The sequence below is a fragment of the Propithecus coquereli genome, unplaced genomic scaffold (genome assembly GCF_000956105.1).
Source record: "Propithecus coquereli isolate 6110/MARCELLA unplaced genomic scaffold, Pcoq_1.0 Scaffold142, whole genome shotgun sequence".
Lineage (NCBI taxonomy): Eukaryota > Metazoa > Chordata > Mammalia > Primates > Indriidae > Propithecus > Propithecus coquereli.
Genome location: NW_012138525.1, coordinates 4,317,317 through 4,338,970, shown reverse-complemented (window position 1 = coordinate 4,338,970; position 21,654 = coordinate 4,317,317). Strand labels below are relative to the sequence as shown.

The 21,654-nt window shown below is 53.8% G+C and overlaps 3 protein-coding genes across 4 annotated transcripts in view; 2 read left to right on the top strand and 1 right to left on the bottom strand.

Annotated features, from left to right (window-relative positions):
* TBC1D13 (TBC1 domain family, member 13) overlaps window positions 1-2,153 on the top strand; it is a 15,671-nt gene extending 13,518 nt beyond the window's left edge. For both annotated transcript variants that reach the window (XM_012639752.1, XM_012639754.1), the window contains 3 exons: window positions 583-743; window positions 996-1,053; window positions 1,911-2,153. In XM_012639752.1, coding sequence (XP_012495206.1) covers window positions 583-743; window positions 996-1,053; window positions 1,911-1,976 — 285 coding nt within the window. In that variant the 3' untranslated portion in view covers window positions 1,977-2,153. The remainder of the gene's footprint in view (window positions 1-582; window positions 744-995; window positions 1,054-1,910) is intronic.
* A 7,283-nt stretch (window positions 2,154-9,436) lies between these two features.
* Window positions 9,437-12,672, top strand: ENDOG (endonuclease G). The gene is made up of 3 exons (XM_012639751.1): window positions 9,437-9,946; window positions 11,028-11,137; window positions 12,316-12,672. Exons 1-3 carry the CDS (start codon window positions 9,437-9,439, stop codon window positions 12,596-12,598), a joined length of 903 nt encoding a protein of 300 aa, XP_012495205.1. The 3' UTR covers window positions 12,599-12,672.
* Window positions 12,072-20,637, bottom strand: LOC105806592 (chromosome unknown open reading frame, human C9orf114). The gene is made up of 12 exons (XM_012639750.1): window positions 20,581-20,637; window positions 19,906-19,951; window positions 19,516-19,641; window positions 17,280-17,439; window positions 16,943-17,032; window positions 16,783-16,832; window positions 16,429-16,559; window positions 14,805-14,877; window positions 14,590-14,688; window positions 14,012-14,114; window positions 13,706-13,853; window positions 12,072-12,828 (listed from the first exon to the last, which is right to left on the bottom strand). Exons 1-12 carry the CDS (start codon window positions 20,614-20,616, stop codon window positions 12,760-12,762), a joined length of 1,131 nt encoding a protein of 376 aa, XP_012495204.1. The 5' UTR covers window positions 20,617-20,637; the 3' UTR covers window positions 12,072-12,759.
* Between the last annotated feature and the right edge of the window lie 1,017 nt (window positions 20,638-21,654).

The window sequence follows — 21,654 nt, the reverse complement described above, 5'->3', positions numbered from 1 at the left end:
AAAAAGTGAAAATAAATTGGCTGGGCGTGGTTACTCTTGCCTATAGTCCCAATAATTTGGGGGGCCAAGGCAGGAGGATCACTTGAGGCCAGAAGTTCATGACTAGCCTGGGCAACATAGTGAGACCCCATCTCTACAAAAAAAAGAAAAATTATCCAGATGTGGTAACCTGTAGTCCCAGCTACTCCAGAGGCTGAGGCAGGAGGATTGCTTGAATCCAGGAGTTTGAGGTTGCAGTGAGCTATGGTGATGCCACTGCACTCTAGCCCAGGTGACAGAGTGAGACCCTGTCTCTGGGGGAAAAAAAAATCTGGGTTTGTGGCTTCTCTTGAAAAATCAAAAGGTCTGAGGACATTGGCTGGCAGCAAGTTTCCCCTGCCTTTTTAACCAAGTGAGGCTCTTTGGTGGCCCAGTGCCGCTCCCATAAGAGTACCTGGCACTCAGACCTGGCCCACTGTATCCGTGACGTTCGGCCCCGGGCCCTGGTGTTTATCTGCATTCACTTCTAAGAGGCTGTATGGTGCTATGTGGCAGCTAACCAACCAGTTTCTTGCACCACACTCCCTACCACTCTCTCCCCAGCAAGAGCAGAACATCAAGCCCCAGTTCTTTGCCTTCCGCTGGCTGACACTGCTGCTGTCCCAGGAGTTCTTGCTGCCTGACGTCATCCGGATCTGGGACTCCCTCTTCGCTGATGACAACCGCTTTGACTTCCTCCTCCTTGTCTGCTGCGCCATGCTCATGTGAGTGTGTGGCCATGACTTTGCCTTGGTTCACCTGGCCAGTCCTTGGGAGGAACCAGAGGGGAGGATCCTCAGCCCCTGGAGGGCGGGCAGGAGCTGCTCTCAGGTGACTGGAGAGAGCCTCTGGAATCCTTGGGATAGTGCCAAACCAAGCTCGCTGTGGGTGGTGAGGAAGGAGCTGGAAGGGGCCTGGCAGGGCCTGCACTCAGAGTGGCCCAGGGTCCCAGCACTTTTGCTGCTGCTTTTTCTTAGACTGATCCGGGAGCAGTTGCTGGAAGGAGACTTTACCGTAAACATGCGGCTCCTGCAGGTAACAGGGGTTTGGAGGGGCAAGCAGTCTCAGCCATGAGGCAGATGCTTACCAAGCTGCCACCCCACACCAGCCGCTGTGACAGCTGGGATCAGGAATGGTGGAGGGTAGCAGGCCCTGAGGCAGATCTGGTTTAGATATGGGTTTGAATCCTGGCTCTGCCACTGACCTTGAGTGTTGCGTGGCCTTGAACAGATGTCTTGGCCTCTCTGAACCAAGTAGGTTGGTCACACCTGGGACACAGCAGGCCCCAAGAACATGGCAGTGCTCGTTGGTAATTACACCCAGACCCGGGGTAGGAAAGCGGAACACAGTGATTAAGAGCACGGGATCAAGGGCCAGACAGCTTTGGGTTCACACCTTCGTTCCTCTGTGCTCTTCATGTGACCCGAGTGCCAAGTGACAGCTTCTCTGGGTCTTAGGCTCTTCGCCAGTGCCTGGCCTAGGTTGGTTTTCCATAACTTCACTGACGAGCTCTGCAAGACAGGCCTGAGCACAGTAATCCACTCCTAGGGTTGTTGAGGTGACTCAGGGAGCTGATGCTTAGTGCCTGGCCCGGTACTGGGTTTGAGTGGAGCTTGGGGTTCTATGGCAGCAGGGCAGAGATGAGGCAGCAGGGCCCTGGTCCTGGTCCTGAGGAGAGGGCTGTGGGACCCTTGGGTGGTGCTGCGGTGGGCGCAGTGTTGGCTCCATGCAAGGGTTTGGGCAGCATGCATGGGATGTCTGGTACTCTCTGGTCCCTGCCCTGGGCCTAGGGAGCAGCATGGTGACAGGCCCCAGTGGGAAGGGTACGGGTGTGGCAGAGATGGCCAAGGGTGAGCTGGCTCAGGCATTTTGTTGGCCTTTCTCATGCCCAGGATTACCCCATCACAGACGTCTGCCAGATCCTACAGAAAGCCAAGGAACTCCAAGACTCAAAGTAGCCTGGCAGCAAGAGGCCAAGGTTTGGGAGAGCAGCCACCGGACCCTGGTGCCCTGGCTTCTGGGACACCCAGAAGCCTGTGGAGACCCCAGCCCGGAGGGGAAGCTGCAGGATTGATCCACTCCAGGCCTTCCTGCCCTGGTTCCCTCGCCCCAGGCCGCTCCCACTGGGAGCACACTGTGCCATGCCCCTTCCCTACCACCAAGCCCTGGCTCCCTGCCTGCTCTTCAGCTCTGAGACCCTTTGCCCAGGCCTCTGAGCAGGGTTGGGCCTCAGGAAGTTATCTTTTCCAGGGCCACGGTCCACTTGGGGGTTCTGGAAGGCTGGCAAGGGCCCCTTCCTGCCTCAGTTCCTGCTTCTGGTCTTCTGGGCGCTGGTCAGGGAGGTGCTTGGCAAAGGGGCCAGCAACCATTTATGAGGGTTGGTACTTAGGCTTCTCCATGGGGAAAGTGACCCTGAGGGCACTAAGCAGCGGCCAGGCCCAGGTCACACTCTGTGTGTCTCCCACTAATTGTGTATCTATCTGGTGGTGTTGGTGTGTGTGTGTCCCTGAATTCCCCAGGTGTCTCTACATGGGTGTGAGGGGGGGGCGAGGGGTGAGGGGTGAGGGGTGAGGGTATCTGAATCCCACTTGGTCTCGCTGCTTCTCCTTCTTTGCCCCTCTCTCTACCTCTGTCTCCCTCCACCTCTGTCGCAATGGGTGTGTGTGCCCCCTCACTCTATGTTCCTCTTGCCATTACTCTCCCTCTGCCCTTCTCTCTTGGGGTGCCTTATCCTGAGCCTCTTCCCCTCTCTCCTCCCCTCCACTCCCGTGAACCGGGAGACAGAATGAGGCATCTGGCTCAGCAAGGCCCCTGGAGGTCAACCTTGGCCTTTGCATCCTTTCTCATCCCACGGCCCCAGGCTCCCAGGTCCCCAGGCTGGGAGGGAGTCCTCAGTGCCTCACTAGAGGGCCCTGAACCTGCTTCCCATAACAGGATTCTTAGAAACCAAAAGCTGCTGAGAACTGATGAGGCTTTGGGCCTTAGAAGGAAGAAGGAAAGCTGGGTTTTCTGGAAGTGCCCCCAAAGGCCCTCCTGTCCCAAAGGAAAAGGACACTAAGGTGATTCTGTACCCAGGGCTGGCATCCAAGTGCTTCACAAGAGTTGTCATTCCCTTGGCCTCTAGGTCCCAGCCCAGGGTGATGAGTCCCACAAAGGGCAGGTGGGACCTGGCGCATCCCCGGGCCAGGCGTAGCTGGGCATTAGGCCCTGGATCCTGTCAGTGCCAGGAGGGCCATGGCTGCGCCTCTGTGTGCCCCTCCGCCCCGTGCAGGCTGAGGGTGCTGCTGGCCCTTCTCTGGGCACCTGCTTGGGCTGCTCCCAGGGTTGGGGCAGGTGCACTCTGATCAGGAACAGTGTGCCTACGCCCAGCTCTGGGAGGGCGGGGCTGCTTCTGACCAAGTACCCTCCCTCCTTTTGTGAGCAGGCAGGTGGTTTGGGTCTGCAAGCCCAGGTAACTTAGCAGATGTCCTCATCTGCTTCCCAGACGGCCAGCAGGAGCCAGGCCCCAAAAGCCTTCCTGAGTCTGGCAGGTGGGACTTGCTGCCCTCCCAGGCCTGGTTGTGGGCCAGAAACACCTTCCCCCAGGTGGCTCCTTTACCAGGCTTTTCCTTGGATGCTGCTGGGACTTTGTATACTTGCCTGTTCCTCCTCCTCTCCAAACACACAGTATTCAGGAGATTTTTACTATTTATTGACACTCCTGGCTATTTATTGCAGATTGGCAAGTGCTTTGGGGATAAGAGGTGGGGCTGGGAAGGCAGAAAGGAGTTGGAGACATGGTCCTCTTTATTTCTCAAGGTCAAAGTCAGCATCTTTTCTCCCTGCCCCTGGACCTCCCTGGTTTTCCAGCAGGAAGAGGGCTGAGAGGGCTCTGAGCTCTCTCTGTAAAGGAGCAAAGAGAACCAATGTCCTTGCCAGACTCAAGGACCCCTGGGATGAGGCAGAGACACACTGCCTCCTACCAGCCTGGTCCAGCCTCTATCCAAAACTTGTCGGCTGGTGGTTCAGCCCCTCTTGGACTCCTCCACAGCTTGAGGCTTGGGCCACTGCCTGGGACCCAGCAGACACTGCCCAGGTCACCTGATGCATTCTCTCTTGCCTGTCCCCTACCCTCTCTCCTGGGACCATACTACTTGAATCACTGTATCTGATTTGCCTCTGACAGTGCTGGGCCCAGTGCCCTCTCTTTGACCCTGAGATGAAGGTCAAGAGCACAGGGACCATGTCTTGGTTAGGCTGAGCTCCCAGTGGGATACTGCCTGATGAAAGAAGTCACCCTTGGTGAATTCCCCTCCCCAGATTCTCAAGGGAGGTCCCCACAGAGCCAGAGTGCCTGAGGCTTCCTGCTTGAGAAGCTGCTCCCAGCTTGGGACACTTACAGATTGAGCTGTAAGAATTCAGCAGGTCTCACTCCAGAGTCAGAATGTTAGTCTGCTTTTGTTTTTTTCATCTGTTTTGTTCCTTGAATCAATGCTGTTGATGATGTCTTTAATAAATCATGTATTCTTTACAGTGGGCATTGGGTGCTGTGATGGGCTGAAACCTTTAAGCTCTCAGAACAGGGAGAAAAGTTTGAGCAGGGATGGAGTCAGAGTCTCTCAGTGGTCTAAGAAACAGGTCACGAAATCCTTGTTGGAAGAGCCTGTTCAACTCTTCTAATTCAGCCACAGCAATCTGCAGCTTCCGGGAGGAGGGAGTGTGGACTTGAGAAGGAGGTAAAACACATGATCACATAGCAAGTTTTTAGATTTAAAAATTAGATCATCTCATTAGATACAGAAAAAGCATTTGACAAAGTTTGACATCTTTTTATGATAAAAACCCTCAAATTAGTGCTGGGTTAGCTCACCCCTATAATCCTAGCACTTTGGGAAGCTGAGGCAGGGGGATCACTTGAAGCCAGGAGTTCGGAACCAGCCTGGGCAACCAGAAGACTCGCTGTAGAAAATTTTAAAAATTAGCTGGGCGTGGTGGTGCATGCCTGTAGTTCCCAGCTACTCAGGAGGCTGAGACAGGAGGACTGCTTGAGCTCAGGAGTTTGAGGCTGCAGTGAGCTGTGATCATGCCACTGTACTCTAGCCTGGGGGACACACTGAAACCCTGTCTCAAAGAAAAAAAACCCAAATTAGGCACAGATGGAATGTACCTCAACACAATAAAAGCCGTGTATGAAAAGCTGACAGCCAACATACTCAATGATGAGAAGTTGAAAGTCTGTCCTCTAAGACGAGGAACAAGACAAGGATGCCCACTCTCCAATTTTGTTCAAAATAGTCCTGGAAGTCCCAGCCAGAGCAGCTAGGCAAGAGAAAGAAGTGAAAAGTATCCAAACAGGAAAGGAAGAAGTGAAATTGTCTATTTCCTAACATGATCTTACATATAGAAAACCCTAAAGAGTCTGCCTAAAAAACCTGTGAGAACTAATAAGTGAATACAGTAAAGACGCAGGATACAAAGCCCGCAGCACTTCTGTGCACTAACAACAAACCCTCTGAGAAGAAGGCAAGAAAATCCCATTTACAATAGTAGCAAGTAAATAAAATACTTAGGAATAAATTTAACCAAGGAGGTGAAAGACCTGTTCACTGAAAACTATAAAATATTGATGAAAGAAATTGAAGACATGAAGAAATAGAACAATATCTCGTGTTCATGAATTGAAAGAATTAATACTGTTAAATTGTCTATACTACCCAAAGCAATCTACAGATTCTATGCAACCCCTATCAAAATTCCAATGTCATTTTTGACAAAAATAGAAAAAAAATCCTAAAATTCACATGAAACCACAAAAGACCCTGAATAGCCAAAGTGATCTTGAGTGAAAAGAACAAAGCTGGAGCCATCACACTACCTGATTTCAAAATATATTATGAAGCTATAGTAATCAAAACAGCATGGTACTGACATAAAATAGACGCATTAACCAATGGGACAGAATAGAGAGCCCAGAAAACGAACCCATACATTTATGATCAATTGATTTTCTACAAAGGTGCCAAGAACACAATGGGAAAACAACAGTCTCTTCAATAAAGGGTGTTGGGAAAACTGGATATCCCCTTGCAGATGGGAGAAATTTGACCCTCATCTCACACCATGTACAAAAATCAATGGATATGACGCTGCAGTGACTTTTTTGGATTTGACCCCAAGAGCCCATGCAACAAAAGCAAAAATAGACATCAAACTAATAATATGCACAGCAAAGGAAACAACAGCTTGAAGAAACAACGACAACCTATGGAATGGAAGAACACACAGTCATATACCACACAACTTTTCTGACGATGAACTGCACGTACGCCTGTGGTTCCATAAGATAATGGAGCTGAAAATTTGCTATTGCCTAATGATGTCCTGATCATCCTGACCCTGTGTGGCCAAGGCTAATGTGTGTCTTAGTTTTTAACAAAAAGTTTAAAAAATAAAAGGAAATTAAAAAAATTTAAAGACAAGAAAAGCTTATAGGATAAAGATGTAACAAAATATTTTTGTACTGCTGTACAATGTGTTTGTATTTTAAGCTAAGTATTTATTACATGAGTCAAAAAGTTTTTTTTTTGAGACAATGTCTCACTCTGTTGCCCAGGCTAGAGTGCCGTGAAGTCAGCCTAGCTCACAGCAACCTCAAACTCCTGGGCTCAAGTGATCCTTTTGCCTCAGCCTCCTGAGTAGCTGGGACTACAGGCACATGCCACCATGCCCGGCTAATTTTTTTTCTATATGTTTTTAGTTGTCCAGCTAATTTCTCTCTATTTTTAGTAGAGACGGGGTCTCCCTCTTGCTCAGGCTGGTTTCAAACTCCTGAGCTCAAACGATCCACCTGCCTTGGCCTCCCAGAGTGCTAGGATTAGAGGCGTGAGCTGCTGTGCCCAGCCAAAAAGTTTTAAAAAATTAAAAATTTATAAAGTAAAAAGTTACAGTAAGGCCAGGCATGGTGGCTCACGCCTGTAATCCTAACACTCTGGGAGGCCAAGGTGGGAGGATCGCTTTGAGTTCAGGAGTTGGAGACCAGCCTGAGCAAGAATGAGACTCCATCTCTACTAAAAATAAAAAAGTTAGCCAGTCATCGTGGCTGGCATATGTAGTCCCAGCTACTTGGGAGGCTGAGGCAGGAGGATCACTTGAGCCCAGGAGTTCGAGGTTGCTGTGAGCTATGATGACACCACTGCACTCTACCTAGGGCGACAGAGCAAGACTCTGTCTCCAAAAAAGTTACAGTAAAGGTTATTATTGAAGAAAGAAAAATATTTTAAATAAATTTAGCATACATAAATAGCGTTTATAATGTCTACATTAGTGTACAGTAATGCCCTAGGCCTTCATTCACCATTCACTGACTCACCCAGAGCAACTTACAGTCCGGCAAGCTCCGTTCATAGTAAGTGCCATATAGAGGTGTACCAGTTTTTATCTTTTATACTGTATTTTTACTGTACGTTTTCTGTGTTTATAGATATGTGTAGCTACACAAATATCATTGTGTTACAGTTGCCTACAGTATTCAGTAACAGGCTGTATAGCTTTGTAGCCTAGGAGCAATAGGCTGGCTGTACCATATAGCCTAGGTGTGGAGTAGGTTATACATCTAGGTTTTGTAAGTGCCCTCTACGATATTCACCCAACAAAATCGCCGAACGTTTCTCAGAATATATTCTAATCGTGTCCCAAAAGTTGCCATACATAGGAAAAATGGGAAATTTTAGTTGAATGTACCTTTATTTACAAAATATTAATTACAAAATTTTACAAAAGTTTTCCTTTGTATGGAAACTTTTGGGACACCTTGTATCTAAGCAATACTCTATGACTATTTGGGAACGGTGCATCTGATAAGGGGTTATCCAAAATATATAAGGACCTCAGACATCTTAATAGCAAGAAAACAACCTGATTAAAAATGGGCAAAGGGGGAAAGAGGGAAAAAAATAAAAATAAAAAATGGGCAAAGGACCTGAACGGACATTTCTCAAAAGAAGACATACAAATGGTCAACAAATACATGGAAAAATGCACAATATCACAGATCATCAGGGAAATGCAAATTAAAACCAAAATGAAATACCACCTCACACCACTCAGAATCGCTGTTATCAAAAAGACAAAACACAACTCGTGTCAAGGACATGGAGGGCAGATGTGGTGGCATGTGCCTGTGTAGTCCCAGCCACTTGGGAGGCTGAGGCAGGAGGATCACTTTGAGCTCAGGAGTTTGAAGTTGCTGTGAGCTGTGATTATGCCACTCTACTCTAGTTGGGTGACAGAGCCAGACTACCCTGTCTTAAATAAACGAACAAACAAATAAATGTGTTGGAAAGGGAACCTTTGTATATACAATACGCTGACGGTGGGAATGTAAATTGGTACAGCCATTATGGAAAACTGTATGGAGGCTCCTCAAAAAACTAAAAATAGAACTTCCATATGATTCAGCAATCCTACCTCTGAGTGTATATATCCAAAAGATTTGAAATCAATATGTTGAGTTATCTACACTCCTATGTTTATTGCAGCAAGTTGCTCTATGATTAAAAAATATTTTTATGGGCTGAATACTATTGCATGTAGTATGCTAAATGTCCTTAACCAGTCCCTGTTTCTGAGTATTTTGCTTATTTCATCCTCTAGTGTAAGTGATACTGTGGTGAATATTCGTGTTTGAAATCCTTGCATTTCCAATTTCCCTGGCTCAGTCCTCTGTGTGGCTTGAAAATTATGAACTTTTTAAAGGCTTCATCCATCCTGTCAAGCCGCTTTCTGGAATCATTATGCCAAGTTTCTGCTCCATCCAGCAGTTAGCATCAGCTGCCTGCATCCTTGTCCTCCCGCTAGTGTTAACGTGAAACTCTTTGCCAATCTAGTAGCATTTGGGGCTTGTTTTATAGTATAATGGTTAGGAAAGCACCCTGCGGTCAGACAGATCTGGGGTCCTGTCCTTGCTCTGCCAAGTAGGCGCTCCCTCTTGGGGCGGTTTCGGGATTAAATGAGTAGTAATAAAAGCGCTTTAGAGTAGTTTTCGACCCTTCCCGGGTGCTGGCAAAGGCGCAACGCCTTGCGCTCCTTGAGTTCCTTGCGCAGGCGCAGAGGAGGAGCGATCCTCCCGCTGAGCCGACCTCCCGGCGGCCACTGCGGAGCTGAGGCGGTGCCACGCCCCCCAGCGCGCATCCTAAAAGGGCAGAGAAAGGGCGCCGACGACACCACTCCTGGCGCGGGCCCTGCGTCCTCTGGTTGTGAGTCCCAAGCCCTTCGGGGCGCTTGTGACTGGTAAGGAAGGTCATCTCAGCGCCCCCGGCCCCCACCGGCCCCTTCCCCGCGGTGGCCCGCGGCGCGGCTCCTTTAAGAGCCTCGGTCGGACGCCAGCGGTGGCAGCGCGCCCTCCGTCCGCCCCGGTCCCGGTTCCCGCGGCGCTCTGGCCATGCGGGCCCTGCGGCTCGGCCTGAGCCTGGCGCTGGGCGCGGGGCTGGGCGCGGCGGCCGAGGGCTGGCGGCGGCGGCGGGCGGACGCGCAGGCGGCGCCGGGGCTGTTGGGCCGGCTGCCCGTGCTGCCAGTGGCGGCGGCGGCGGCCGAGCTGCCAGCTGTGCCCGGGGGACCGGCGGGCCGCGGCCCGGGCGAGCTGGCCAAGTACGGGCTGCCCGGGCTGGCGCAGCTCAAGAGCCGAGAGTCGTACGTGCTGTGCTACGACCCGCGCACCCGCGGCGCACTCTGGGTGGTCGAGCAGCTGCGGCCCGAGCGGCTCCGCGGCGACGGCGATCGCCGCTCGTGCGACTTCCGCGAGGACGACTCGGTGCATGCGTACCACCGCGCCACCAATGCCGACTACCGCGGCAGCGGCTTCGACCGCGGCCACCTCGCCGCCGCCGCCAACCACCGCTGGAGCCAGAAGGCGATGGACGACACCTTCTACCTGAGCAACGTCGCGCCCCAGGTATCGCCTGCGCCCCAGGGCGGGTCTCGGAAAGCGGGGCAAGAGCCTGGCTTCTCTGAACCTCGGTCGTGCATCCGCGGAATGGAGGAGCTCTCGAGTGCGCGCTCTAGGTTAGGCCCTTCTAATCGGGCCGAGCGCCCCAGGTGGGAGGGAGGACCCCAGGGGATACCGGCTCTGCAGGCAGACCAGGGCTTGAACTCGAACTGATGAGCTCCTGGCACCTCCCTGAGCTTCAGTTTCCCGGTCTGTAAAATGGGGGGGGGGGTAATACTATTATTCATCTCCCTCTCGTAGTGGCGAAGTACTGAAGACAGTGCAGGTAAAAGTACTGAGCACACTTCCTAGCTCACTGGTTGTTAGTTATAAGGAGGGAATTGCCTCAGAGAGGCAAAGTGACTGGCCCGGTGCCACACAGCAGGAAGAGAACCCAGGCAGTCTGTCTAGTGGAGCTTGAGCCTTCAGCTGTTGTCCTACCCTGCCTGCCTGAGAGCAGGTACGAGGAAGACACCTGGCACAGTTGGGCTGCTTGTGCCAGTCACTGTGCACCCTGGACCAGCCGCCCTACATCTAGGCCTGTTCCCAGCAGGGCCTAGCACCCAGTGGATGGAGACCCAGCTGGGGCTTGGGTGCATCTCATGGGGTGCAAGCATCCCACCGCATCTTCCCTAACTTCTCTCCCAGCGGCTCAGTCCCCTACCCATTTTCCATTGTCCTGAGGCCTGGGGAGCTCAAGCAATGCAGGCAGATTCATGACATTTCCAGCTGGACACTGCCCATGGATCAGCCTGAAATAGGACAGGGCTAGCCTTCCTGTGAACCCCTGGGTAGGGGCAGGGACAGGCCTCAGTCCCTCTCTGAAAGGGTGAGGTGTGCTCCTTCCTCATGCAGCTCTTAGGAGCTGAAACTTTGAGACCTGGGCTGTGGGCGGGACAGCTGCAGGGGAGTGGCTAGCAAGCACCAGGAAATTGAGGCTCAAGGCCATGAGGGTGGAGCATGGGCTGGGCTGCCAGGGGTGCTAGCCCTCTGATGGAGGGGGTAGGGTCCCGGTCACAGTCCCACTGAGCCCCACCTGCCCAACCAGGTGCCCCACCTCAACCAGAATGCCTGGAACAACCTGGAGAAGTACAGCCGCAGCCTGACCCGCAGCTACCAAAACGTCTATGTCTGCACAGGGCCGCTGTTCCTGCCCAGGTGAGGCTGTAGCCAGGCCCAGAGGATGGCAGGGCCTCCCACTTATGATGCCCCTTCTTGACACTCATATGCCAGGTTTGTCCAGACTCTGGGTCAATACCAGGTCACTACTCATCTGGTTTCTTGGCAAGTCTGTTTCCTGGCCTCAGCCCCCCCTTTCCACTTCCAGAGCCAGAGACCTTTGTGGTGCCCACTTGGACCATCTCTGGTCTGTCACCCCTTGCCACACACCCCCAGCCCTGGGTTTTGCCCAGATGGAAACCCTTGCAGTCGCCGACGCACAAGCTCTGCTTGCAGCACTCTTCCCTCACCCTTGCGCGGAGCCGGAGTTTGAACTCAGATCTGCCTGGCCCAGGGCGCGCGCTCTTGTCCCGCTGCAGCCCTGCCTCCCAGGTGGAAGGCACTGAGCTCCCTGGGGCGTGCTAAGGGATTTTTCCGGCCCGCTGGAGACTGGGACTGGGTGAGGCAATAGGTCGCAGCTGCACAGCTGCCTCTGGAGTCAGCAGCCTGGGATGGAATCCAGGCCCTATCACCTAGTCCCTTGGTGCCAGGAGCAAACAACTTTAGTATCCTCCCTGGCAAAATGAGGATAAAGCCTGTGACCTCACAGTTATTGGGGGACCGAGTGGGGTGGGAGACACCACATGCTTAGCCCAGGGCCTGGCCAATGGCAAGGGTCCCCCAAGGGGGGCTCCCCTTTATCTGCGGACACAGATAAGCTGATTAGCAAGTGAAATAGAAGACTGCTGAGGGGAAGCCCAGCAGTCACCCCTCCAGTATCCTGCACCTACCGTGCGCTGTGTGCCAGGCCCTATGCTGGGAGCGGGGGTTTCCGCTGTCACGGCCCTTGCCCACTTGGTGCTTACGTCCACTGGGAGAGACAGGCAATAAACAAGTGTCTGCGCAGATGGATGTGAATTATTTAGGAGGCTCAATTCTTTAAGCAACATTTATTGTCACCAATTCTGCCTGGCCCAGTGTTGGGCATGAGAAGAACCAGGGCAAAGAGTCTTCGTCCTGGAAAGAGTTCCCAGCTGCAAGAAGGAGCCAGGCAGGGCCCAGAACCTCACAGTGAGGGGTTGACAGAAGTCATGGTCAGATCATGGAAGGCTTCCTGGAGGAGGTGGCTTTGGATTCAACCAGGCCCGCTTCCCATGTTTGCCTGGGTCTGCCCACAGGACAGAAGCTGACGGGAAATCCTATGTGAAGTACCAGGTAATTGGCAAGAACCATGTGGCAGTGCCCACGCACTTCTTCAAGGTGCTGATCCTGGAGGCGGTGGGTGGACAGATCGAGCTCCGCTCCTACGTGATGCCCAACGCGCCTGTGGATGAGGCCATCCCACTGGAGCGCTTCTTGGTGCCCATCGAGAGCATCGAGCGGGCCTCTGGGCTGCTCTTCGTGCCAAATATCCTGGCGCGGGCAGGCAGCCTCAAGGCCATCACTGCCGGCAGCAAGTGAGGGTGCAGCCCGGCGAGACTGTGGACTGTGGGCGTGGGGGGCTGGGTCTCATTAAAGTGGTTGTTTTTGGGGACAAGTCTTGGCTGTGTCTGTTCTTGGTGACCAGCAGGAACCCCCGGGTTCACTGCTGCTTCATGGATGCTCCGCACCCGATAGAGCTGTCAGGTGGGCTGGGTACCCGCCAGGGTGAGGCCAGGCTGCAGGGCGGCCAGGGAGATGAGGATGGCTTCCTGTAAGAGGAGCAGGCAGTGGGCTGGGGCCTGGGAGGCTGGCAGGTGCCCGGCTCCCAGCCTGCCTTCAGTGCCTGACCACTCAGGACCCAGCCCCATGGGGTCGGCTGCCCTGAGCAGGGCCCGGGAAGGTTAAGGACAGGCCCAGTCCACACCATCGATCTGCCACTCGGCGAGTAGCACAGCCTGCGTCTGTCTCTGCTGTAAAATGGGGAGGATGGTGTAAGGCCCACCTCCCTGGGCCCAGGAGGGTGAGGTGAGGGGTGGGAAGTTCTCAGTCCCGGGGACAGGTGCTGGAGGGTGGGAGCCCAGGTTCCTGCTGGGGGTGTGGCTGACAGGCCCACGGCACCTGGCCTGGGCAGGGCCTCAGGGACGGGTAGACTGGGGTGGCCCACCTGTCGGGACCACCCCTTTGAGACTGATGGGAGCAATGGAGCCTCCCCCTAGCAGAGTGTGCACAGCACCGTGTTCTGTGCTGACCCGGAGAGTGGGTGCACAAGTTCCATGGTGCCCAGGACTAAGGCTCTCAGCGCTAGCTGCACATGGCTCCCCATGGGACAGAGATGCAAGGGAAGCCCCAAGGATGTCACATGCAAGGAAGTGGCAGAGCTGGGGCCACTGAGGAAGCCTGGGAGCACAGGACCCACCCAAGCACACAGGATTCTTGACTCCTAGCTGCACTCGAGTCTGTCCACACCACAAGACTGCTGTGGCCAGAGGCTCAGAGGGTGGGGAGATCATCCCCAGAGAAGGCAGCCTTGCTTGGGTGGGGTTTGGGTTCCAGAGAGAGAGCTGGGCTAACCCCCATCCCCAGAGATCCTGAGGCCCCTAGGCAGAGGCCTGGGCCCTGGTAGCCCAGGGGAGGTGGCGGGCTCACCTCTGTGCGGATGGTGCGGCTGCCCTGGCTGGGGCAGGTGTTGACGTACAGGTCGAAGAGGACACTGGGTTCTGCCACTTCCAGGTTGGGGTCCGCATCCACTGCAGCTTCCAGCCCCTGGAGGCCCCCAAACACCACGAGCGTGTGCCTGGCACCCACAGGAGGGGGTCACCGACCGTTAATCAAAGCCCACTGGACACAGCCCCCAGCACTTGCAGCTGCCACACAGAGTCGGGTCCCAGCCTGTGCAGCTTTACCCACCAGGCGGGTTCCCGGCCCCATTCCTCCGCCCCAGGCAGTACGCACCTGAAGCTGGGGAGCTGGGCAGAGGCCACGTCCGAGCCTCGCTCTGACGTCCCGATGGTCAGGTCGTAGCCGTCCTGGAAGGGGGCCTCAGCGAACACAGCACCTGGGGGTGGGGCCAGCTCAGGGGGGTCCTGCTCCCCACAAGCCACAGCTTCGTGGGTGCGTGTGTGTGTCGTGGGGTGGAGAAGGACGCTCAGTACGGGAGCTGCGCCCAGGCCTCCACTATTCCTGGGAAGTCAAGGATGAGCAGGGTAGAGACCAAGCCTGTGCTCGGTGGGGAGAACTAGGCAGTGGTGGGGCCGGAACGTGTAGTGGACCTTTGGCTTCTCTGGCCTTGTGCCCCACCCCCACCCCTACAGCAGACGTCAGTAATCAATCGCGACACTTTGCGCCAGAAGTCAGACCAGCGGTCAAGGCCATGCGGTCAGGGAGACCCAGAGGAGAGGCACCTGCCCAAGGACACACAGCAACTTGGCAGGACGAGAACTCTGGTCTGACTTTTGGGTCAAGCAAGGCTCTCTGCCACCCCCCAGACAGAGGACTGGATGGCTATTCAGAGACGGAAGCTGCGTCCTTACTGAGGCAGGAGGCCAATCGGACGGTGTAGCCCCAGTAGAGACCCACTTTCGTGCGAGGGTCCTGTGATGACACGACTTTGCCGCGGTAGGTCTTGCATCCTGGAGGGGAAACAGAGTCTATAAAGTGGGGCGAGGGGACAGGGAAGTGGATGGAGGAGACCCTGAGCCCTCAAGATGGCCAGGCCACCCTAGGAGCCAGGGAAGTTTACAGATACCTGGGAGCTGTTTCTGGTTCAGTCGCACGGTCACCCGAAGTCCGGGTTCCAGGTTCTTGTCAATCTTCACCTCCTGGGGAGAAACCGGAAGAAATGGGTGGCGTTCCCTTCAAGACCAGCAGGGGTCACCACTCTCCCAGAAGCCACCAGGGGAAATGTGGAGCCAGAAAGCAGCCGAAGGGGTCCAGGTCACCCCATCCTCCTCTCGCTCTGGTACCTGCTGGACCTGCTGGGAGGAGACCACTCATGCCACACAGTGGTCAACAACGAAGGCTTGGGGCCTGGCGCAGACTGGAAGTAGATAAAATCCCAGTGTTCTACATTTTGGTGGCTCTGCCACTTAACTGGCTATAGGACTTTGAGGAAATCACTTAACTAACCTCTTTGAGCCTCAGTTTCCTCATCTGTCAAATAAAGAATTCTCCACGACTGGGCGCAGTGGCTCACGCCTGTAATCGCTGCACTCTGGGAGGCTGAGGCAGGAGGATCGCTGGAGCCAAGGGGTTAGAGGTTGCAGTGAGCTATAATGATGCCACTGCGCTCTACCCCAGGTGACAGAGGGAGGCTGTCTCAAAAAAAAAAAAAAATTCTCCACAAACAAGCTGGGCATGGTGGCACATGCCTGTAGTCCGGGAGGCTGAGGCAGGAGGATCCTTTGAGCTTAGGAGTTCAAGGCCAGCCTGGGCAACAAAGCAAGACCCGTTTCAAAACCAAACTTGCCATAAACAATGGCTATTGTTACATCGCACAAGGCCTGGCATGAGATAAATGCTTAACATGGGAACTGTGACAAATGACAATTTTCTTTATGTTTTATGCCCATTTTGAATTGATCGTCCTTAATGGGGCACTTTCTTCCCCTTCTGAGGGTTTCTCATGCTTTTCCCCTTTTGTCTGTGTGTCATCCTGGTCTGTGCTTTTTTTTTGATTTCCTTTTTTTCCTTTCTTTAATCAGCTTTCTTATATTAAGATTTGCTTTTTATTTTTACGTATTTGTTTTAGAAACAGGGTCTTGCTCTGTTGCCCAGTCTGGTGTGTGGCGGTGTTGTCATAGCTCACAGCAGCCTTAAAGTCCTGGCCTCAAGGGATCCTCCTCCCAAGTAGCTAGGAGTACAGGAGTGGGCCGCCACGCCCAGCTAACTTAAAACATTTTTTTTGTAGAGACAGGGTCTCACTCTATTGCCCAGGGTAGGGTGCAGTGGCATGATCCTAGCTCACTGTAACCTTGAACTCCTGGGCTCAAGCGATCCTCCTGCCTCAGCCTCCTGAGTAGCTGGGACTACAGGCGTGCACCGCCACAGCTGGATGATTATTTTTTGTAGAGACGTGGTCTCTCTATGTTGCCTAGGCTGGTCTCGAGCTCCTGGCCTCAAGCGATCCTTCCACCTCAGCCTGCCAAACTGCTGGGAACCACTGTGCCCAGCCCTCAGATTTACTTTTTAAACAACAGTAAATTCATCCCTGGCTTTATCTATTGAGCCCTGTTTGGGGCACTCCTCTGGGCTGAATCTGCACCAGTGAGGGATCTGCAGGCAGGTCCAGGGCTCCCTACCACATTGCCGTCCGTCCTCCAAAGCCAGGGTGTGTCCCCGCGGTATGTCCGGGACCACCTTTTCATTCCTACCTTCTTCATGCCACAGTTGACAAAGGAGCCGTGGCCTGGCCGCGTGGGTCGGTCCACCACGATGCCCTCTCGGAACTCGGATTCCTCATCCTGACGCATGTGATGAGGGCTGTCCAGGGGGTTCAGGAGCCCTGTGGAAGGGAGGGCCGGCAGGGGTCTGGAAGGTGCTAGAGCACACGGGGGTGCAGTAGGGACCACGGTTCAGGGTCCGCCACAGAACTGCTGCTCGACACCAGTTACAGGCCGTGGCCCCCCAGGTATGCTTTCCCAGCTGGCCAGCGGTAGGACCGGGTGATCTCTCAGTGTCCGCGGGGTGATCCATGGGAAATGGGGGTTGGGCTCACCCGGCCATACCTGCAAACTGTAGATCCTGGTGCTTGGGGAAGAACGCCTTTCTCAGGTACCTAGTAAAGAACGCAGACCTGAAGAGGTACCCAGGCCAGGGGAGGCCGCCTCCTACCTGACCTCCACTTTGACATCCCCTCCCTCACGCTCAGGGGAGCCACCCCCTTACTGTGGACACTCCAGGTACTGTAGGATCCGGGCCAGCTGTACACACGCCTGCCCCTTCTTGCCGACTCCCGTGAACTCCCCCTCCACAGTCCTGGGAGAGGAAGACAGGGTTCAAGATACAATTGCAGCCCCTTCAAGAGCTCCTCCCACCCAGTGTTCCCTCCGCAGCCACCACCCCTGCCTGGCAGCTCTACCCGTGAAGGATTACAGTGGGGGAATTCCAGGCAGGGCACTGAGGAAGGGCTAGCAGGTAGACAGAGGGCAGGGTGAAGCCACGCCAATCCTGGCAGCCCCTCCCTTCTCCCCGAGCCCCGGCACCCTGTGGGATGGCCCCTCACTTGGCATCCTGGCCCTCCTCATCGAACACCACAATCTCATCCACGCAGAAGATGGCACAGGCTCTGGCAATCTGGCCAGCCAGGTAGGTGCGAAGCTCGGGCGACTGGGCGTTGTCCAGGATGGAGCCCGGCAGGGCCACGGTCAGGGTCCAAGGCCGCCCTGGGCAGGGGAGGGGTGTCCTGGTCAGCCTGAGAAGTCAGGGTCCCACCCTCGCCTCCCTCTGTCCCCAGGTCCCAAGATAAGACAATTTTCCAACTGGCAAGAATTTTGACATTGGCAAAATAGATTCAACTCCCCTCTCTGGGCCTTAATCTCCCAGGAGGAAAATGGACGCAGCAATCTCCAAGGCTCCTTTGAGCAGGGCCCCTCTGGGCAAGGCCAGGGAGTGGTTAGAAGCTAGAAGCACTGGCCTAAGCTCATATCCTGGCTCTGCCCCTCTCTGTCTCAGTTCTCCAGCTGTCCAATGGGGATAATAATGTGAGCTAAGGCTGGGCGCCGTGGCTCACTCCTGTGATCCTAGCACTTTGGGAGGCTGAGGAGGGAGGATCACTTGAGGCCAAGATTTCAAGTCCAGCCTGGGGAACATAGCAAGACCTCCTCTCTACAAAAAAGTAGAAAAATTAGCTGGGTGTGGTGGTGCACGCCGGTAGTCCTAGCTACTAGAGAGGCTGAGGCAAGAGGATCACTTGGGCCCAGTAGCTTGAGCCTGCAGTGAGCTAGGATGATGTCACTGCACTCTAGCCTGGGCAACGGTGAGATCCTGTCTCAAAAAAAAAAGTGAGCTAACATCTAACTTTATCTGTGCATATTAACCCAACAGCCCTAGGAAGTAGATACTGCCATTATCCCCATTTTCAGGTGAGGAGGCTTCCGTCCAGAGAAGTCAAATACATGACCCAAGGTCATATAATAAGTGGGGCAGCTAAGATATGGGTTCAGGCCTTCTGGCTCTAGAGGAACCCCCACATTCTCTCCTTCCTAGGGTTTTCTGGAGGGAGCCACATGAGATACCACCCATAAATGGCTTCCTGGTCTCTGGCACGGATGATTTGCTGGGTCGCTGTCTCCACTGTCACCGTCCTCACTGGTAACTAGGCTCTACTAGGCTAAAAGGTGGCTCCCTGACTTTCCACAGATTCCAGTCTGGCAGAATTTTATTAGGGTGGATCCTGATATATTGATGTGGAAGAACACCCAGGGTGTAATGTGGGATGAGAAAAACCAGGTCCAGAAGCACATAGATAAAATAGTCTCATTGTTGTAAAACTGTATCTATACCCCTCTCTACATTTGGATAAGAGGGTATAATGTCTGGACAAACTTTCAATATAATGTTTGCTGGGATTGTTCCTTTACTCTTTGAAGTTTTCTGTATTGTTTTCAGCATGTATTATTTACGATGAGAAAAAAGGAGACATTATTATTATTATTAAATGAAAAATTAAATTAAAGCACAAAGGAAATACTCAGTAAAAAAGTAAAAAAATAGCCAGGTGCAGTGACACATGCTTGTAATCCCAGCTACTCAGGAAGCTGAGGCAGGAGGATCCCTTGAGACCAGCCTGAGCAATATGGTAAAATATTGTCTCAATTAAAAAAATTTTTTTAAAAAGTAAAAAATAACTATCATGAAGATTATGAGGTTCTGCCGGGCGCGGTGGCTCACGCCTGTAATCCTAACACTCTGGGAGGCCGAGGTGGGCGGATTGTTTGAGCTCAGGAGTTCGAGACCAGCCTGAGCAAGAGCGAGACCCCGTCTCTACTAAAAATAGAAAGAAATTAGCTGGACAACTAAAAAAATATATATATAAAAAATTAGCAGGGCATGGTGGTGCATGCCTGTAGTCCCAGCTACTCGGGAGGCTGTGGCAGGAGGATTGCTTGAGCCCAGGAGCTTGAGGTTGGTGTGAACTAGGCTGATGTCACAGCACTCTAGCCTGGGCAATAGAGCAAGACTCTGTCTCAAAAAACAAAAAGATTATGAGGTTCTAGAGGTATAAAGTTAAGAGATATGATGCTTACCGTCCATAGGCTTGGAATCTATCTACGAAGGGGGTTAGAGCTCAGTTTGCTGAGTCCCTCCCCTGATCTGGGCTTCAGTTTCTCCATCAGGACAAGATGTTTGGTCCCACTAGTCTCTAAGGGCCCTTCCAGATATGACGTTCTCTGCTCTGCCTGTAGGACAGCTGCTGCAGGCGACAACCCGGAGCGCTCCCCAGGACCTAGGCTGCTCACCTCGGTCTTCCCTTTGTGCAGCGGCCTCCTCCTCCTCCTGGCGCTTTGTCTGTTCCTTTTGTGCCCGTTGCCTCTCCAGTTTTTTCGTCAACTTGAGATCCTTCCACTTCTTTTTCTCCTCTTTCTCTAGATAAGAAAACACGCCCATTGATCAAAGGAACGGTTCCCTCTCATTGAGTCAGCTGGGGCTCTGGAGTGCTGCTGGGTGAGCAGCCAGAGGGCAGCAAGGGAACCACCCCAGGGATCCTGGCCCCTGCCTCCCCACCTTGGGTGCTGTGGGATCTGGAGGGGACAAAGCTGGTGTCTTTCCCCAAGGCTTGGCTGCATATTGCTGGAGTGGTCTAGGGGAAGTGGGGACACACTCTTCCCAGCCCCCGGGCCCTTACTTACTCTGTTGCTTCCATTTTCGCCACTCAACCCTTTGGCCATGTTCACCCTGGATTAGGGGAAGGATTAGGACTGTGAGGCTAAAGGTCACACCTGGGAAATCCACTTGCTGCTCACCACAGTCATCCGCCCCCTCTAAATGGAGGCGATGAGGAAGCCAGGGAACCTCCACACACTGCTGCCCCAGGAAGCGGCAGGAGGGCAGAGACTCGCTGTACTCCCAATGCCTGGGACCAGACCTGGCACATAGTAAGCACTCAGTAAATTGTAGAATGAGTTCCCACGGAACAGAAGAGGAAACTGAGTCTCAGGAGGCAGGACCTGCCCACAGTCGCCCTGGGAGTCAGAAGACACAAACCACGAAAAGGCTCAGGATTGCGAGCAGGCTCCCAACTGCTCTGTAATCCAGCTGGTACCAGAGAACCACAGGGGGCTCCGGCCAAAGGCTACCCTCCGCTGCCCCAGCCCCAGCTCCCAACCACGCTCCCGCCTCGGGTGCTCATCCGAGGCGAGGCACACGCGGCAACTAGCTTGCAGCACTTCCGTGGCTTCCGGCCTGGGATCGGCGAGAAGTAGGGAGCAGGAGGCCCGCCTTGACCCCACCGCGGGCCCCTACACTGCTCGTTCTCACGCCTGCACCCCACTGCCAGCCCGGGATCCCGGCTCCCGCCACCTTACCGGACCGCAGGGCCGCTTCCTCGAGGGCTCCGCCATGTTGCGCCGCACACCTTCGGCCACGCCCCTGCCAGTCAGACTCATCTCTTCCGGCCACACCTCCAGGAGCTGTCCAATCGGAGAGCCAATGGCGCGCAGGGGCGGGGCCTAGGCTCGCGGTGGCTGCCAGACCGCGTGGGTGCGTGGGCTCGGGGGCGGGGGGGGCGCTCCGCGGGTGGGAATCTGGGGAGCCGGGCTGCGCTGGCTACTCGCAGGGCCGGCTGGGCGCCCAGACGAGTAGCATCTCGGGCACTGTCCTGGACCCTTGGATGGCTCGAGAGCCTCCGCCTGGGCTGGGACAAGCACGACACTCAGACCTCTGCGTGGTTTTATACATGGGGACTCTCTGGCCCAGAGCTGGAGTGATTCAGTGCGGGAAATGACCTTGGAGGTAATTTAATCAAGTTCTTTTATGGAGTCATTCATGTACTCCTCTTTTAATTAACACTTTAGTTTATTCTTTGTTTTTGTTGTTATCATTTTTTTGGACTGATTCATGAATTTTGGTGTCATCCTCACACAGGGGCTATCCTAACATTCTCCATATCGTGCCAATTTTAGTATTTGTGCTCAACAAACTTTAAAGTCTTTTTTTTTTTTTTGACACATTGTTAAGCTCTGTTGCCCAAGCTGGAGTGCCCTGGCGGCAGCCTAGCTCACAACCTCCACGACTCCAGCTCCGGGTCTCAAGCGATCCTCCTGCCTCGGCCTCGGAGTAGCTGGGACTACAGGCACACGCCACCACGCCCAGCTAATTTTTTCTATTTTTAGTAGAGACAGGTCTCACTTTTGCTCAGGCTGGTCTCCAAGGAACTCCTGACCTAAAGCTATCCTTAAGTGCTAGGATTACAGGCGTGAACCACCCCTCCCAGCTGACTTTAAAGTCTTGTAAGGCGGTTTTAGCTTTAAAAAAAATTGAGCAGATAGTACAGAGAATCCCCATATACTCTCCCTGTCTCTGCCTCAGTCTCCCTTATCTTGGGTGTGGTATTGTTATATTTGGTGAACAATACTGATACATTATTACCAACTGAAGTC

Bases quoted from the DNA above. Each gene is read 5' to 3' on its own strand.
- LOC105806592 (XM_012639750.1), bottom strand. From the start codon at position 20,616: ATGGCGGAGCCCTCGAGGAAGCGGCCCTGCGGTCCG. The intron at 14,115-14,589 runs GTAAGGACGCAG...CCCCACCCCCAG, and splicing joins CCGATTGGCCTCCTGCCTCA to GTGCTGTGTTCGCTGAGGCC. The intron at 12,829-13,705 runs GTGAGCCCGCCA...CTCCTCTTACAG, and splicing joins GCCGCACCATCCGCACAGAG to GAAGCCATCCTCATCTCCCT.
- ENDOG (XM_012639751.1), top strand. From the start codon at position 9,437: ATGCGGGCCCTGCGGCTCGGCCTGAGCCTGGCGCTGGGCGCGGGGCTG. The intron at 9,947-11,027 runs GTATCGCCTGCG...CTGCCCAACCAG, and splicing joins TGAGCAACGTCGCGCCCCAG to GTGCCCCACCTCAACCAGAA. The intron at 11,138-12,315 runs GTGAGGCTGTAG...GTCTGCCCACAG, and splicing joins GGGCCGCTGTTCCTGCCCAG to GACAGAAGCTGACGGGAAAT.